The 19,443-nt window shown below is 41.6% G+C and overlaps 1 protein-coding gene across 4 annotated transcripts in view; it reads right to left on the bottom strand.

Moving 5' to 3' along the window:
* The window catches only part of LOC108798611 (serine/threonine-protein phosphatase 2A regulatory subunit B'' subunit beta-like), a 56,959-nt gene that overhangs the window by 12,186 nt on the left and 25,330 nt on the right, over positions 1-19,443 (bottom strand). For all 4 annotated transcript variants that reach the window (XM_018570368.1, XM_018570369.1, XM_018570372.1 and 1 more), the window contains exons 2-5: positions 10,054-10,239; positions 4,447-4,550; positions 2,631-2,733; positions 2,309-2,383 (exon numbers count right to left, since the gene is read on the bottom strand). In XM_018570368.1, coding sequence (XP_018425870.1) covers positions 2,309-2,383; positions 2,631-2,733; positions 4,447-4,550; positions 10,054-10,239 — 468 coding nt within the window. The remainder of the gene's footprint in view (positions 1-2,308; positions 2,384-2,630; positions 2,734-4,446; positions 4,551-10,053; positions 10,240-19,443) is intronic.

Below are 19,443 nucleotides of genomic sequence, written 5' to 3'. Positions count from 1 at the left end.
CCTTTCTGGTTTTCATTGCTTTGTCCCAACAGGAGATCACCTCACTTCCAGTCTGGTCACCAGGACAGAAAGCCATCCCTAACATCTCCTCAACCTTACATAAAACTTAAACATTGGACTTAAACTCCTGCCAACACTTTGTCCCTTTTAGATCGATCTGCCAATCAGTTGTGTCCAGCAAAGAAAGGAGCGTGTCTATAAGAGCAGAGGGGCAGAGATGAGCTCATTCGTTTGCAGTTGATCTTTTCACAATTCAGCCAAAATAGTGGAGAATAAAAAAGGGAGACCTGTACATTTTCATGAACTGCAGGAGAAATATCAGTTCTCCTGCCCAGTCCAACAAAGCAGTCCTGTGTGGCTGTATAAATCCCAGAACTGGGTGGAAAGAAATACAAATCTTTTGTAAGCTAAAACAGCTCTCGTATGTATTACACTGTTTGCCTGGAGTTCAAAATTAAAGAGCAAGAAAAATGCATTTTCAACCAGTGGGTTGACCACCAACCCAACAAGGGCAACTTTAGCAACAGGACTTGCCACAAATCCAGCTATTTAGTGCTAGTTGCACTGCAACGTATAAGAGTACTGCAGCCCAACACTAAAATGAATATAAAAACTCAAGCTGAATAAGCTTCCATCCAAAAGCAGCCGTTTCTAGGTACCTTTTGTCTTTGTTCTAGAAGGTGGTTAAAGGTCTTCTATGCAGATCTATGTTCCTGGAGATCACCCTAGTCTCAGGAAGTGGGCTACAGAGTGCTACCCTTTATCACCAAGTCGGTTAGGTGATCTCCCTGGTTACTTTTTACTGCTTCACCTATGATGTCACTGCACTTATTTCTTTGAGAACGCTGCCACACTGACTGATAGAACTTGTAGTTTCTCCATTTACAGAGCCTCTCAAAGGATCTGAATGGATGACATAGCTGCAATGGGACCATGTTTTAGGTTACACTAATTACATGGATGTAATATGGTTAGAAAAGTAAAACTTGACTGATCTTAGTTTAACCCCGTAATGACCGAGGCCTTTGTTTGTTGCACCCATGTTATAATCCACATTTTAGGCCTGAAAATTACTTCAAACCCCCAAACATTTTCTGAAAGCCAAGACCCTGTAGAATAAAATGTTGGCAGTTGTAAATTTTTACGTTGCAGGATATTAGCGCAACTTATCAAACCAAAAATGTAGTGAAAAATTAACAAGTTAAATTTAGTGCCCCAAAAACACAATATAAAAGATGAGGTTACGACGTAAATAGATACCCAACAAACTAAGGTTAAAAATTGTGTGCGTCCGTGAAATCAAAAGTCAGTACCCCAAAAAGTCCATAGAAGACGCTTTAAAAGCCCATACAGGTTATTAGTTTAGAGATGCACATAAATATTGGCCCTAGAATGATTGCTCTTTGGTGTGCACGGCAATACCCAATATGTGTAGCGCGATCATCGTTTTCATACATAGGCGCACCCGACACGTGTTTACGTGAAGACATGCATGCTCGCAGGGGGCTTATTTTTACATTTCATTATTTTTATTTTTAATTGCCATCGCATGGGGGGGGGGGCATGCTTACAAGCCCATGTGATAGCATATTGGCAGTGAAAGATCCTGTGTAATAATGGGGGTCCAAAAGACCCCTAGTATCACTTTTCCACTAAGCTATTGAAGTGCAGATTGCACTTTATTAGCTTATTGCTGGGCTTCAGGAGCCCAGCAATGATAGCTCAGGGATCAGAAGTGATGCAATACGTGTCGCTCCCGATTCCATAGAACAGGGAGCAGATCGGAGAGCGGACGTTCGCATGCCTTGTTACAGTCTGCGTAGGTGGCCATCTTGGTAGAGGAGCAGGACTTTGCTCCCTCATGTCAGAGCGTTTCCCCTGATAACTGGTGGCATAATCAAAAAACAGTAATCACAGAATTAAAAGCAGGAAGATCCTTGCAGGTACTCTGGTATAGCTCCCCTCAAGCAAGGAGAACAGCGAGTCTCAGAGCAGTGACTTAACCAAATCTCATGAGACTAGCAGTCAGAGGCAGCAGTGCCTTAGATCTCACTGCAGAAAAGCTTGGTGGTGCACTGCAATTCTTCAGTGATTTCAGGCAACAATTTAAGAGAATGATTAGTCACAACTTCTATTTCCTGAAAAAGACAGCAAATCTTGCCTAGGGCCACACCACCCTAACTGCTCCCGATCTCGTTTGATCTTGGAAGCCAAACGGGAGACAGCAAATCTTTGAGCTCAGGTCCACTTTAATAAACACATCAAGAAAGTAGAACAAGTTTACAAGACAGAGGAAATTGTTACTTACTGTGGTTATGTAGCGGGAATGAAATTCAGAGGCCTCGCGCAAAAAAGTTAAATGTGGGTGAGTGTTCACCACATCCTGTACAACAGAAAAGCAAGGCAACATTAACAGTCTACAGTAGTGATTTCCTAATAACTACACTTTTACATGATCTAGAACACATTGCACAATTCTTTTTGCTTGCTGTAAATCGGATTTGTAATAGAGAAATGTTTGTTACCTTATGGCTTATGAAATTTACAAGAATATAGTACCAGACTGGTGCTAAACAGTAAATGAAAGGCAGTAGAATCTGCAACATTGTACTAGGAAATTCAATACTTACTTGTAAAAATAAAATAAAATCTTCTTGTTCCAAATAGCTGCAGCCAGGCTTGGCAAGAAGCTGAAGAAATTTTGCAGCGTCATCGTGGCAAGTGTGCAAGACTCTAAGGAATACAGTACAACATAAATAAAAGGTCAGGAGACACTTTTGCCCAGATCTTTCAGTCGTTACATATTCCCAAAGTCTTTTTTTGCAGTTCTAAGGGATTCTAGTTGTAAAATATTTCTGCCTAGAATCCCAGTTCGAACAAAGTGCTACAGCCATTAGTATAAAATAGTGCTTTCTTCCCTAGGTCCCAAAGATGTAGATCACACACACATGCTGTAAATGAGGAGCACAACGACAAGAGACTTTGTGGGAGGGTGTGCAGACATCTATTGTTAGGCTAGCCACAAGGTTATATTTCACCTTAGTCCCCGGTAATGAGCAAGGGAAATCTATGGATTTCCACATCACTGCTGAACAGGGTGGATGGAGGAATCTCCCTTCTTGGCTATTGTATACCTAAACATTGCCTGCATCTGACAAGCTGCAGTAAGACCGACAAGTTTTCCCCTGGCTTTAACAGATTTTAGTGGAACCCGGTGGTACTGAGCGTCAACCACAGCTGGAATTCGGCCAATTCAGCCCGAATCAGTTAAATTTCGAGCCATGTTAGGCCATCTTTTGGAAACCACACTACTGAATTCTGAATAAATGGGATAATGTGAACAATTCCGTCTGGCCAACATGTCTGCCCAAACAGGATGCAGAGGTGGCCTCCGTCAGACCAGATACTACTCAAGAGTTCAAACATGACATGTTGAACACTATGAACAATCCCCATGTCCTGTTGTCATGGAAGCCTCAGAGTCCTAAGCAACTGAAGGGGACTGAAGGCAAGCCTCCTCCCCACCGACTATGGACCTTGGCTAAGAAAGTGGTTTGGTTTTTGGGAGGTGGGGGCTATTGGGGCTCCTTTCCCCTGGTAGGGGGCACCATGTTTTCCCAATTACTAGAGACTCTGGATTATGGAGCTTGTGATAGGAGGCCATCTTAGGAGCCAGTAACTAGGTTTCACAAACCCAATCACCCAGTCCTGAACTGACAATATGGAATGCAGTAGCACACAAGGGGTTAACTCTGGACCTAGACTCCTATCTAGATAGTTAAAGTGTTTGTCCATTTGTGGGATTGGGTTAACGGGATTACCATAACTCTCAGGAAACAGTTACTCTCATTATACCCATTGTTTCTCACCCATCCTGTGTACATAGTTTGGCTATTCAAACCATCAAGGCTTAAAATGGCAGAAGATTGATATCTGCTCCAGACTTCCAGGCACTGGGGACGGTGGTTTGCCTTTATTAATGTTTTGGTTGTATTATTTTTTTTACCCATCCAGATTTGTATAAAATGGGTCTCAATAAAATGTTCTTACCCTAAAGCATGCCTCGGCTGTTTCCTGGGTAGAACTAAATAACCCAACATCAAACTTTGGATTGGGTTGATGGCATGAGGAAGCTGTGACCTTAGCGGATACCCAGGGTACTGAGATCCGTTACACATCATACCAAGTCTAACAAAAACATCCAAAGGAGAGGTATGTGCTTTAAAAGGTGATCTTGCAATTTAGGGGATTGTGGGACAGCCTTAAAATGAGTCAGGTGATATACAACCATGACATTTAATCCTTGGTGGATACTCAGGCAAAAAAAAAAAAATGGTGTTTGTGTTTTCTCCCAACTCCATGCAGCAACGCTTTAGTAAAAGGGAATTCTGATTGGATGACATTGGTTAGTGCCCTTTGTAATATGCTGATTGAAAGATCACTTACTTTCTCCACATAGCCACAAACTTGTGCACAGACACACATCCAGTCCTCTCTCCACCAGCTGAATAAAATAATGGAGCTTTCCAGTAAAGTGGACAGTCGCATGCCTAAAACAGTAGCAATTGTTAGAACAAAACAAGTTTTGTCTATTATAAAAGCACTACTACACATTTACGATTACATTTGTACTTATCCCAGCAGCCTCTGAAAATGTTAGTATGGGTTTCCTGTACTGAGAATTCCTGTTCCTAATACAGTTTCATGCAACTGTAATCCTTAGTATCTTCTACTATGCTTGGAAACATGTCTCCCTAGGTACTGATTAGTTCAATGTAGAGCAGGACTCCTATTTCTAAACCCCTCTAGTGGTGACCAAATATTAGCTTGTTTACAGCCATGCAGGACAACTAATAAACTGCACATTCCATACTTGAGAACTATGGGGCAACCTTTTTATCCCAAAGTTCTCTTAAGGGTCACAGGAGGACATATACTAGCGTCCTCCATGACCCAAAGCTCAGTAAATAGCGGGCTATTGCCCGCTATATACCGAGAGCGCCGCAGCTGCGAAGGATCCCAACAATGCTGTTGAGATCCACCCAGCTGTGCGAGTGACAGCTGGCTCTGCCTACCTAGAGGCAAAGCCAACATTGCCCGACACATCCGTTCCTTCAGTCAGCGGTGGAGGATTGGAGGGGGGGATCCCTGCAGGGAGCGCCGACTGACAGTCACGGCTCACTGCCGGGGGATGATCGGAAAGTGAGCAAGCGATGGTATGTGTTCACTGACTTCCCGGACCTATTGAGCCGCCGTGTGACAGTTTCATTGTCACAGGTCGGCTCCAACTATGAGGATGAGTGAAAATCACTCACCTCATAGTTCTCCTTTAAAGCAAATCTGTGCCCAGACTATGCACACTAAAGCATATAGTACACAAGCAGCAAAGCACTTTAGAACAAGCCTTCATTCACCTCTGTAGCTATAAGCAATTGTGGAGAATTGTATTTTCAAAGTTCAAGAAATTTTAGGCTTTTAGAAACCAAATAAACCCAAATTCCGAGTCCTTTGTCATCTTTGAGAATTACTCGATACTACAGGCAGCTAGAGAGGTATGCAAAAGCTCTTTTCTGGCTTAAGAACATATGGTTCCCTCTCTATAGTCCCGACACAGGTCTGCTTTAATGGTTAAGACTATACCCATGAACCGCAAAAGTTTGGTAACAGGGGTAGCCAAACTTTGGCCCCCCAACTGTAGTGAAACTACAAATCCCATTAGGCATTAAAAAAGACTGAGCCACAGATGCATGATGGGATTTGTAGTTTAAACACAGCTGAAGGGACAATGGTTTGGCCAACCCTGCTTTATAAACTTGAGTGAATAATTACATTCTTATAAATGCACATTTAGGATTGATTCATGGCTCATTCAAAGCAAGGACTCTCAAGAGTCTCACTGTGATAAGAAAATCAGAAGTATTGCCCTTAAATCTCATCACTGTGCGTATCAGATTAAAGGTGCCATCAATTTTGTAATGTTGTACAGTCTCCTCTCCTATACAGAAATTGCTTACTCTGATTTCACTGCACACAAAGCTTCTTAGTGTGCATTAGAAGCTACATCAAGTCAGATAGAGCCTGCCTCATTTTCTTGCTGTAGAACATCCATCTTGCTCTTTCCTCCTCATCCTTACTGCTCCTGGCCCACTCCATTAATTGGATTGTCATGGAGACTCTGCATCACCATGTGGACATACCTAGAGCATTCTGCTTGTATTCTTGATTTTGAGGAGTCAACTGAGTTGGCTCACCAAAATCATTGCCATGAGATAAAATGTACATTAGTGCAATGTTGAATAAATGTATTGGTCACATGGTGTTTCGTTTGTGAGCCAGGAGGAATTCATTACACTTAATACAGGAGCTATTTTAACGTCTCCTTTGTACGTCGTGTCAGATTTTAGACTTCTCTATCTAATAAGTTTAACTAATCTATAATGTATAGGGAGTACATTAAAGTCCCTGGTCTTTGTGCAATATATTTGGAATGTTGGTATAAAGCCACCATACAATATAAAAAAAGTGAGGTTCATATATACATGTTTCTGCCAACTGATATTTACATAGTTCATCCCATGAGCCAACCCACTGCTTGCACTAGGGCAGAGGGCTCTTGAGATGACTACTGAGGGTGCGGTGATTTCAGAAAGTTATGTACAGCACCCTGCCATCTGCTCCCACCAATCATGAGCTTCCAACATTGCATAGGGAAGCACAGAGATGGTGATGTTCATGGGTATAAAATATATGTAATGAAAACAGTTGTGATCTAGAAAATGTCATTAGTGTGTTTATGGATTGGGGAGGGAGGTATCAGGGAAGGCAAAATATCAGCAGAAATTTGTTTTAACTTTTTTACTCAAAAAAGCATAAAGCAATAAGGTATTGTATTGGCTTTTCCTTTAATGATTAATGGATTTCTCATTTAATTGAAATTGTATCTTTTAATTGACAAATGTATCTTTTATTCATGAACGTAAGGCTCTCTTATTGTATTAGGGAATTTCCGAAGATTAGAACACTGCTGCTTAAAATATAACTAATGACAAGCGAGGTGTGTATTAAGACAAGAAAAAGAGCAATTTGAGGTGCTGATAATAATGTAACAGGCCATGTTATGCAACAGTTGTTTCCAAGAACCACCCGCACTCCTTACAGTCTGCAATCTTCCAATGGTGGTGCTCTGGGTGATCACACGGATGGCGCCGTGCAAAACTCAGAATAGTCTCAACAGGTCACCAGCACACACAGATGAATTCAAGATCTCAGATTTATTGAAAAATGTCACGTCATTAGAAGCTAAAGCTAGCATATGAGACCTCGCAGGGACCCTTCAGAGCGACATGGTGACGTCACTATGTTGCTCTGATGAAGGGTCCCTGCGAGGTCCCGAAACACCAGCTTCAGCTTCTAATGACGTGACATTTTTCAATAAATATATCAGGGATATGGAATTCATCTGTGTGCCGGTGACCTGTTGAGACTATTCCATGTTATGCAACAGCCATGTCCCCACATTTCAGCAATATTTGTAGGAGATTATGAAACCAATATTAAATCAACCTCCATAAATTACTCTTCAATGTGCATTACTGTATGCCAAAACTACAAAACTAAGCACACTTGAGTAAATGAGCCCTTACATTTATTAACATGAAATGTGGGTTGGAACCCACAAAAATTACTCAAATTCAAAACAGATCAGGGAAAACAAGTTAAAGGCTGGTCTTGAGGCCAAAAGAAGCCATTACCAAATGCCCATACATAGCCTTGTGAAAATGACATTCTGCAATACAAATTTCATGATAGAAGGCAGGCCTGTACAAGTGCTGAGAAATCCTCCTATTAATCACACGCGCTGTATTTATCTTCCACACTATCTTGGGAATATGTCCCACTAGGGAATTCTGGCACGGCTTGCAGAACTATTAAACAAAGTACATGAATACAAAAACAAAGTACTTTCCCTGCTTTGTATTTCAGTTGAGCTCTATTACACTAGGACACAAACCAATGAATGCCACCAGTGTCAAGTCTAAAGATCATTCCAACTTTGATCTCCAAAAAAAAGAATTGGATTTATACAAGTCTGCCTAATTCCTTGCTCCAGTGCATTTTTCTGTCAAGTCACCATTCTTTTAGATACCACATACAGAATATAAAACTTACTCCCTTGGGTTAATTTATTCCCGGCTGTGTGACACTCTGCTCATGCAGTGAATTACAGTGCGATGCTGAGTCGACTAGACCAACCTCAGTTCTTTAGAATACAGAGGTGATGATCTCAACCCTGATGCTAATCACAACCCATTCAATTCTGCCCAGGCATGCCTACCTGCACAGTTACACCTACCCACCCAAGCAGTGCCTGCTCTCCTATTCAACCAATTGTATCGCCAATACCAACTAGAGCGACTCCAAGAAATGCCTGCAGTTACGCCCATGACAATGAAACTACAGCGTTCCCAATGCATATTGGGACATGTAGTTTGATATGTGGGCAGAAGGTAGGACATTACTCAAGGCAAAATTAAATTATAGGAGTTCTGCTGAAAAGGACAATGTCATAGACGTGCTGTATACAACACTAAAAAGTACTTCTTGAAATGTTGACAGTATAGGTGTAATTTACTTAGAGATCCAATATAGATTAGGTAGGGAAAGGAATTCCTGGAGTTTAGCATTAAAGAAAATAAGTCTGATGAGCGACATGCATATGCTGCAGCTGCTTACCTCTCTATTTGGAAGACAGTAGTTGCTTGGCTGTCTGTGCTTATGGAGTCAGAAGGAACTATGTGTACCGGGTGTTTCTGCATTCTTATTTCAGCTCCGAGCTCAAAAGTGTTGGGGCCAGAGACAGGCAAGTAGCCAACATTTTCAGAATGAGCCCAAAGTGACAATTATTTTTGGCACAAGTATGCTTTATGAAATTGCCCCTTCAGTAAAAGCCAGGCCAGCATGCTGTGCAGTACTGCAGACAGAGCAGGCCAGTATTCGACTTTCAGGGGGATGGATTGCTGCTCTGCCAAGGCCAGAGCAGAGGGGACGTGCATAGTGGATAGAAAGTCAAGGAATGCATGGTGCAAGTCAACTACAGGAGCCAAGCATAGACAAATTGTTAATCAGTGGCTTTGCAAGCTTTGTCCCAAACCTACATTGCCGATACAAGTCTAGCAAACAGTGATTAGTTGGGATAAGACATCTATCCAGTGTATGTATGCATGCATGCATGCACGCACCTTCGATTGCAAACTCCTGGAGGCCAGGGACTAATGTGAATGTACAGTAAAGTGCTGCATAAATGGTCAGCATTATATAAAATCATATTATGGTTACATACAGCCATTTCCATAGCTACTGTGCAATGTCACAGGTAGATACATCTGCTCGGAGGCAACATTTTTGCAGGAAAAAACGCAACTCCAATTACTCCATATAGCCTAGCTTTATGGTGAATGATGGAAGAGGAGAGCCGTGTGGAATGTATATATAATCCAATAAGCATTTCAAGACAAGCCAGACAGGATGAGTTTCAGGGACATCATGGGGTCTCCAATCATTAAGCTATAAAAATGCAAGTAATATAAATATACTTTATCAGACCAAAATTAGGCATTTAATGTCTGTAGCCCTCATATAGTGATACCCCTTACTACTATGGAACACTGCTTTTGACTAAAATTAATACATTGGACCATATACATTTGTTTTGGGGATCTTCTAAAATAGTCTATGGTGTACCGCCAGGGCTACTTTCTGTGCACAGGAGCTGCTTAACTGCACTCTTTTCTAATCAACTAACCATGAAGCACTGATCACAATTTGAAATCCAGCAAGTCTCGCCCACACCCTGAGCAAGAGCAGTCAAACATTCCTTTGAACTACTGTAACTAGATAGCTATCAGATTACATAGGAATATGGTTGATAAGCAAATGTATAATTCAACATTCAAAACACAAGAAAATAAATTCCGTGACTGCACAGTAGAATTTTTTTTTGTAAAAGGCACAATGCAGAACATAGTGTTGTAAACTGAAACACATGGAAAATACCTTAGCTACTTTTCCCATGTCTTCAAGTGTTGCTCTCTCATTTGGAAAAGCTGAAAACGTTTTCTCAATCTTCAAAATTATAGCATCTATATTGACGTTTCCTTTTGGACATCCTTTAGGAAAGTAAAATTTTGGAATGTTCTGGCTTAAGACGGGTGTTCTTGGCTCTTCCCTACTTGGAGGTACCTAAAATAAGATAGTGAATACATCAATGACCCTTTGATCTTTATTTTACAAAGCTGCCGACCGATCTAAAACATTTGTCTTTTATATTTGTATTTGTATTTAAACAAAACCCAGCATCTGCAATAATATCTGTACATCAACAAGCTAAACACAAACCTAATGGGGTCGAAAAGGCTGGCCCATGTTGTAGTATGATCCAATAGAAGAGCTACGGTTACTCAAATTGCTGAAATAGTCAATACTGGTTCCAATAGAAAGGTGTGAATACAGTGCATCACAATTTGTTGCATATGGGTTTGTGTAACCACAGGCTGATCGGTTGCCTAAGCTAACCTGTGTCCAACGCCAAAAGTGCCTACAATGGGCACATGAGCATCAGAACTGTACCACGGAGCAATGGAAGGTGGCCCGGTCTGATGAATCAAGGTTTCTTTGATATAACTTATATTGCCATTTGCATGCATGTTGCTTGCCTGGGGAAGAGATGGCACCAGGATGCATGGGAAGAAGGCAAGCCAGCTGAGGCAGTGACACTTTGGGCAATGTTCTGCTGGAAAACCTTGGGTCCTGCCACTCATGTGAATGTTACTTTGGAAAAGTACCACCTACCTAAACATTGTTGCTGACCAAGTACACCCCTTCATGAAAACCATATTCCCTGATGACTTTGCACGATAATGCACCCTGCAATGATGCAAAAATGGCTCAAGAAAGGTTTGAGGAACACCACAAGGTTGAGGGGTTGATTTGGCCCCAAAATTCTCCAGATCTCAAACCAAAATCGAGCATCTGTGGGATGTGCTGGAAAAACAAATCTTAACCAAGGAGGCCCCACGTTGCAACTTACAGGACTTAAAGGATCTGCTATGCTACTGATGGCTTTTTACACTTACTGTTCCATATTTACATCTCCAGTACAAATAGATGGATTCTCCCTCTAGTGGATGTCTATGATGGAGTGTGCTCAGTGTAAATGACAAACTAAACCTGGTTAATATATGTTTCGGCTTTACTGCTGGTGCTGTTGGCATCTTATGGTTCTTTTTCTTGCAAATTAAAAGCTAGCTAATAGTGCAAGCTAGTAGCTAATGCAAGTAGCTGGTCTTGCATAGGGCGCAAAACAGTCTAGCACCAGCCCTACCCACAATTTATATACAACACAAATACATTTACTCCACCTGCGCAGATGTGATGTTGCATGCAAAACATTTAGGGCTCATTCACACCAGTGCTTGCATCAGTGCATACCAATGTGGAAAAATGTAACGCCCTGACTTTTCAGCACTATTTATGTAGTATGATGGATTGATGTGCGTATTTTCCAGGCTTAAAGTCAGGGTTTACACCCTTTAACTGCAAATCGCAGCAGCATTCATCTGTGTGCTCATGAAACTATCCATGATTCATTAATCATTTTGATTTAACTTTAAGGCCGTTACTGATTTTAAAAAAATTTGATCGAACATTTTAAAAATCGACTAATCGATTAATTTCGATTATAACGCACATACAGATCCAACTACATTGGCCTATACACATACAGCACAGCAATGAAGTAATAAAATGAACTAGGATCACACTAATCCAGCACTTTATTAATCTCACGTCCCCCACTCAATATGGCCGCTGCTTGTGTGGGGCAACTCAGAATAACAACGTGCTGGATTAGTGTGATCCTAGTTCATTTTATTACTTCATTGCTGTGCTGTATGTGTATAGGCCAATGCCTTGGAGTTTGGTCCACACTTGTGGGCACACTGACCAGCTGGGAAGATTGTAGAAGGTTCGATGTCAATTGGCAGGCTGCACAGTGATGTTCCCTTTACTTTTAAGTATAACCTATTTAAAAATTGATAGGGCAGAACAAGGTTTCTTGGGCAAACTCACCGGCCCAAGTGGCTCTGTCGGCTAACGAAGGGAAGGGGGAGGAGTCCGGTGACGTCACAGACATTGACGGAGCCACTTGGGGACATAGATGTCACCGGACTCCTGCCCCCTTCCCTTAGTTAGCCGACGGAGGCACTTGGGGAAGGGGGAGGAGTCCGATGACGTCGATGTCCGTGACGTCACCAGATCTCCGACGAGACTCCCGGAAGCCGGCGGAGAGGTGAGTATTTTCATTAGCGATCAAAAAATGTTTAATCCAAAAGACTAACGATTAATTGAGAAATTAATCGTTAATTTCCACAGCCCTATTTAACTTACAATTGTTTTTCCACTTCCTGGTCTTCATAGGCATTAGTGATGTAGACCATGCTTAAGGGATGCATCCTGGGAAGGTTACATCACAGCAGTGCTGGGAAAGCTCATGTGTAAAGAGCAAAAATGTCATGGAAAGCCAATTGTCCCCTGAAATTATGCACACTGTTACATGTTCGTCACATTCCAAGAAGTAAAGCGAGATGGATAAATCTACCTTAGTAGAAAAACTAGCCACTAAGGGGTGGGATGCAAAGAATAAAAAGCTGGCATTTCTAAGTATCTGTAGACTACCATCGCTAAACATTTATAAAGGTGCATTTGTTATTTTAAAGAAAAGGGTAATGTTCCTCTAAGAAAAAGGTCACTAATGCTTATTGCGATACATTGATGCGAGGTGACACGCTGTGATAACATTTTTTCCAGCGCCCACCAATGGAGGATATTTATGTGCACTGGCTGTGGGTTGTGTTTAGATGAAGCACTGAGATCTTGAGGAATGCTGAAGTTTTACTTGCTTAGGAGATTACATCTGTGTAGACAGCATTATGCAGGAAACATAACAGATAAAAACGTCTTGTAAACCATAGGTAAGCAAGCACTAGAGACTAACATTGCAGTATACAGCAATCCACAGCTCGATATTACATCTCAATGTTATTAATACAAATCAGTGTACGCTGTTGTATTTCAAACACTGGCACCATTGGAAACAAGCCTGTTGTGCATTGGTACAAAGTTGAGCATCTCAGGCCAATGTGAGGACTTCACAGAAGCAGTGTTGGGGAGCCTTTAGTTGGTGGGATTTGGGGCCAGGTCTGGGAAACACTGCCACACTATAAGGCAATAAAACAATCTGTGCATAGAGTTTAAAGTGTCATGCGCAAATTTAGGTAGATTGCGTCCCATTAAAAATGAATAGGCTTCTTAAATGACACACGTTCAAGGTGCATGCTTTAATGAGGAACTTTACCCTTCTCTTCAAAACAAAAGGCAACTTTAGAAATGTTTAGTAATGACAATCTACAGACTGTCAGATAATTGCTGGCTTTTTATTCTTTGCATACCTTATTTCTATTTTCTTTCCCATTCTTCTCACAGTGGCCATTTTAACTAAGGGCAGATTACTAGATCTCTACTTCCTGGAACTCTGGCACATGTGACTAGGACATGTGACCATGCACATCTCAGGGAAGGAAAATGCCTTTACCCGAATCTCATGAGATTACAAATGAGATTTCCCAGCAATGCTCTGCTGATGTAACCTTCCCAGGATGCAAGGCGTGGGCAGGATTACAGAATTTGTGTCGAAGTGGGGAAAAAAAAATTGCATAAAATAAATATGTTAGTTTAGCTAATGAATATAAGATGATTTCATAAGCATGCAGAGCTGTATGCTGATGTGATACAGGGGGTAGAGGTCCACTTTAAGGCAATGTACTGGTGTGAACCATCCCTAAAAAAACTTGTTTTTGAAGCCATATGTTATATTGTTGCTGCTCAAACCTGTATTCAAAGAAAAATATACTAATGCAGGTAAAGTACCCTAGGTCTTGCAAAAGTATTAGACTACTAATCAAAGTGATAAAAAGATGACAACTACTTCACATTCATAAGGTCCTGCCCACACCATGTCTGTTGAGCTGTGGTTTTCTGCACACCACCACACATTATGTGAACAGAGAACACTGAATAAAACTGTTCTCTATGTACCCATTCACACCACATATACAATGGTGTGTTGAAAAATACAGTTCAACAGAAATTTGCGAACAAGTCATTAAACTATTTAGGCTGCAATGCACTCAATTAGTGGAGACCACAAAATTCTAGAAGCAGACAGCGTCTGAACACGTATAGGTAATCTTTCAACATCCCTAAAACATTTTATGCCTGCTCAAGCTACAATGATCCAGTATCCCCTTAATTGCATAATCTGGAGCTAGTTGAGAGCAATATAATTATTTGTAATCTGTACTCCTAATTTCCCCTTTTTCATCAGGCGGAAAAAAAAAAAAAAAAAGGACCAAATACATTTGCGAAGCTACTATACGTCAGACCTCTACAATACACTAAAAATGTAGTTACATTGCATTAATTCACAGATCTTACTGGTCAGCTCTAAACATGTGCTATAAACTTACAGGGTTATTCACTAAAGGGTGAAGGGTTTGGAGAAGGGAGGAGAAGTGACCAATCTGGGCCAACATAGCCGATTTGAAAATAATTCTCCAATTCAGCTCACTTTCCAGTTCAGCTTTGTCCTAGATTGTTCCTTTCTCCAAACTCTTCACTCATTTGTGAAAATCCCTGTTTCCATCCAAGGAGCAATGAAGTGATTGAATAAGACAGGTGTGGAGCCTTGTTTTCACTCCTCTACATTTAGTTTGTCTGCACTGTAATTGCAAACAGAGTAATGTTTACATTGCCCTAGGCCTGTGATCACAACTCAAAACAGAGGGAAAGAAAAGGGCAGCAGTACGAGATAGTCGCAAAATTGCTGGATATCCCCGGATATATTAAAAGTGGATTTTTAAAAAGCAGCTTTTAAACAACTATGGGCTAAACGTCCACTGGAGATCAAGAGCCACCGGTACATTTAGGAGAACTGTGGCTGCAGCAGCCTGTGTCCTTTCAAATCCCCGCGCCTGTGTTGGCGGAGGCAGCAGGACACAGACCGTTGCATACCGCCGATGCCCCATGTACCTCCGCTGATATGCCGGCCTCCTCTTCAGCCGTTGAGTCTGCTTCCCCGGTCCGGATGATCCTCCGGTCTCATGGTCCAGCCGCGGCTCCTCTACCCCACCCCCTGCCTACTCTTCATTGCAGTCTGGGAGCCATACCCAGCCTGCTATTAGATATTGTAAAATGCAATAGCCAATAGCCAGCTGGCTATTGCCCCCGCCCACTGTCTGTCAATCAGCATTGGAGGACCTGATAGAGAACTTTCTGCTTCAGGCCCCTCCTCTGCTGATTGACAGCAGGCAGTGTGCAGATGCAAGAGCCAGCCTGCTATTGCAATTTGAAATATCCAATAGCAGGCTGGCCATGGCTCCCAGCATTAAAATACAAAAAAAAAAAAAAAAAAGGTAAATTAAATAAAAAAATTGTGAAGTAAAGAAAGTTAATTAAAAATGCAAACGAAAAATAAGCTTTATAAAATTAAAATAGAAAAAACTTTTTGGTGTGTCATTTTGAATAATTTTTTTTTAATTAGATTATAATCTTCTGAACAGGAACGGACAGCAAAAGAACCGTGACCTTTCCCTATGCTATCCAAAACGAAAAAAGTCCCTATCTTGTATGTAACCCGGAGACTGCCTGTATAAAACAAACCACTTAAGTCCTTAGGCATTTGTTAGCCACGACCAGCAGCCTCTGCAAATCAATAACAGGCTTCCAGGGCCACTCATCTGTCCCTAATCACATGTAATCGCTCAGATGCGAGGTTACATGTGAAGCATGGTGCCTGTGATTGGTTTGTACAGGTTGCTGGCTGATCACGAACTGTGTATCCCCAGTGGAGAGAACCGTTTCTTGGTGGCATACAGCCAAAATAAGCTGTGAGAAAAAAGGCCTTAACGTGTATCTAAAGTCAATACTTTTTCATTTTAGGATGGTGTTGGGAAGGTTTTTATTGCCACCTGTTTCAGATGACGAAATAGTCTTGGCGACTTAATGTCACTGGGACAGAGATTGTTAGGAAATCCAAAATTTTACAATCAACAGATTAACAATAGAAGAAAGCCATCCAAAGGGGACACCTGTTTTAGTGAAAAAACGGTCTAAGAGGATTTACCCTCACAATGACCTCACAGGAGCAGATGCATGGTTTTTGGAAGTGCTTTAAAGAGGTGCCAATTTTTGCAATACAGTAAGTCCGAGTTACAAACATCTGACTTGCATACGGAGGCCATTACTGTACAGCAGGGGGTCCCAGGCTGCAGCCAAAGTGTACCGGGCAGCGTTCCAGTAGTTGTAACGCTAACGCGCTCGTGCCGAGGAGTGCCCACCTTGTTTGTAGTACTGTACGTAGATTACAGGAAGTTTGCGCTCGTTAGACGTGCAGATAAGGGGTGCCCACCTCTTCTTCCGGGTCACTGAGGTTTTTTACTGCTGCCGGTATCCTCATTGGAAAGATTTAATCTTACTTCCGGTCTGAGACGACAGGAAGTGAGGAAATCTACCCCTAGAAAGGGAGATTTACACCTCTAAGAGTTATGGGGAAAAAAGGTGTCTTCACTGAAGCTTCATCACCAGTCCTTGTTTCCACGACAACCCACAATTTTCCAAATCCACCACCACACAAACCCCAAGACAGCGCAAAAACGATTAACACAAGTCGCTTATTTACAGTTTTGCGTAACTTCATTTTTTTACCTTTCCGCAAAAAGGTGCATTTTCAAATTTGCAAATATTTGTTATTTATCAACTCAATACAGTTTTATCTTTTAGATTTAGTCAGAAAATATTTTATTTGTGCACTGATACTGATTTTAGTGTGTTTTATCAATTGAATTGTGTATTTATCGGTTTAATATTAATTTGAGAAACATTTGTGCAATTATCGCAGGGCCTACAATTTTAGTAGCACCATCTTTTTATTCTACCGGACCTGTGATTTCAGAAAATATATGGTTTGGGGGGGTCTTTTACAAACGCTAGCAACGCAGCAATTGAAAAGCAAATCAATGTGAAAAATTGCAAAAATGGTGTAGCCAGCTGAGGTGCAAAATGTTCGAGGGCTTGGCAGCAAAAGGGTTAAAGTGTATGGGACCGTCGGTGAGTCAACAGCATGTCGGAGGAGGAGCCGCTCTTGGACAGAAAGGACAGTTGCTCTTTAAAAATTATGATTTAAAATCAAGCCTTTTTACTAGTGATTTAAAATCGACTGGATTTAAATTAAATCCAACCCGTCGAACACTGCAATGGGGCTTCACCCTGTCCTGGTGACCACTGTCTTTGGGACTTAAAGTGTGTGGAAAGCAATCTATATTTCTGAGACGTCACCACAGCAGGTGTCGGGGGGGGGGGGGGGGGGGGGGGGGGATGCGGGGTAGGAAATCTATCCATTTAGATTTGTATGGGTGACAACTGTCTTCACTTGAGATGTCCTAATTTGCTGTTGCATCTCCAGAACAGGGAAATTAAGGAAACTCTCAGTACAAAGACCAGACACATTTTTTTTTTAAAAATTGGTGTTTATCTCTTGCTTTATCAAACACAAAAAAATATTGGTTATACATGCATTTTAAACGCACAATAAGCCTTTTTAAATCACATTGAGGTTCACCCACATCGTTCTGCCTCATACCTCCTGGCTTCAGGTAGAAGCCCAAGCAACTTTTTTTAAAGCTTTGAATACAGTAGTTAAACTAATTGCCAGACTAGTTTGTATCGCCAAAATCACTGCAGCTGCAAAATGCAGGTCTGGACTAAAATACAGTAGAAAGATGAAAAATCTAACCCTTTTAAAATGAATATGCTTGAAAAACCATAAAGTTTGCTAAAAAAAAAACAAAACACAATACAGCCAACATTGTTCAGCTAGGAACCTAGAGTCAACTCCGTCTGTTGGTGCTAAAATGGATTGTAATCCACAGCTCAAATTTCCAGTTCCACAAGAGTTCAGTGCAAACCAACAGCGTTTAAACTGTACTCTGCAAATATGTGGAAGGGGAACGTGTCCTCAAAGTTAAGGTCACCAACTGTGCATTGTTTAAATGTGCTAAAGTGGTTATTCAGAAACTGAACTCTAGCTGTAATTAACTGAATTTGCTGGACCTTTCTGGAGGGTGACAGCTGATTCTATGAACAATCTTTCACTTTCAGCAATGTACCCATCAGTTACATTACAGCTATGTATATAGCACTTTACATACTAGGGCCCTTTCACACCACAGCTTTGTGCCAAAAGGCATGCTTCGATGCGTTTAGGGCACAGCTCAGAACGCAATGCAGCACATGCTAGGTGCGATGTATTGTAATGTGCATTAAAAACATGCGTTTCTGCAACATGGGTTTTCAGTGCCTGAATTATGATGGATTGGCAATTCACTCAAAATTAATGGGCTGCCTGGAGGCACTAATGTGTGCATTACCCAATTGCAGCGTAAAGTGTGAATACGCCGGTATTAGATTAACAGGCAGAGCAGTCCCTTAAAGCCCAACTCTGCACACAATCCTGTCAAATTTAAATGTTTACAGTAAAGACACATGCCATATACCCCTTGGGTTACCACCTGTTCGGTTTTCACCTGGACAGTCCAGGTTTTGGTATCTTGTATCCGGGTATCCAGCCAGCAGGCACCCAGACAGATGACAAGTGTATGGAAGGCGTTTGACCGTTTCTACTGTACAGTGGCACGTCTTCCGTCGAACAAGGCTGGAAACCGGCCCAGAATCGTACGATACTGGGCGGGTTAATGGCGTGCTTGTTCGACAACTGCTGAACGGGCCGATGTGCGCACACGCACACTGCCCGTTCAGCATTGCAGTCATCGGAAGCGGGGCAGGCTTACTGTAGAAAGTGATGAGCAGACAGGAGGCAGCAGTCGCTACATAAAAGTAAGTTTCAATAAACTGGTTGTATTATCAACTCTAGTATCTATTCCTATCACACTGCTGATACTACAACAGGATAGTATATGCTGGGACTTTTAGAACTTTAACACTGCTGTTATTCCATAAAGTCTTTACGCAGCAAGTTCCTTAAAGCAGAAATAAAACCACTGATTTATCGGTTACCCATAAAAATGGGAAGTTAGAAATGTTACATTCTTCAAACATCCCACTGTTTTTTTGCCGTTTACATTTCCATTCTACCTACTAGAGCAGTGATGGCGAACCTTTTTGAACCTGAGTGCCCAAACTGCGACGCAAAAACAATCAAATTGATCAAAGTGCCAGCGCTGAAAATTAGTACTGTATTGCAGTTCGGGCGCTGTGCGGCTCTCAGGCAGGGGGGTGGTACAGCTCCCAAGGGGGAGCGCCTTTGAGGTTCCT

Source organism: Nanorana parkeri, unplaced genomic scaffold (genome assembly GCF_000935625.1).
Source record: "Nanorana parkeri isolate BGI_ZX_2015 unplaced genomic scaffold, ASM93562v1 scaffold1522, whole genome shotgun sequence".
In the NCBI taxonomy this organism is placed as follows: Eukaryota; Metazoa; Chordata; class Amphibia; order Anura; family Dicroglossidae; genus Nanorana; species Nanorana parkeri.
The sequence above is the reverse complement of the archived record's forward strand: the minus strand, read 5'-3'. Positions and strand labels throughout refer to the sequence as shown.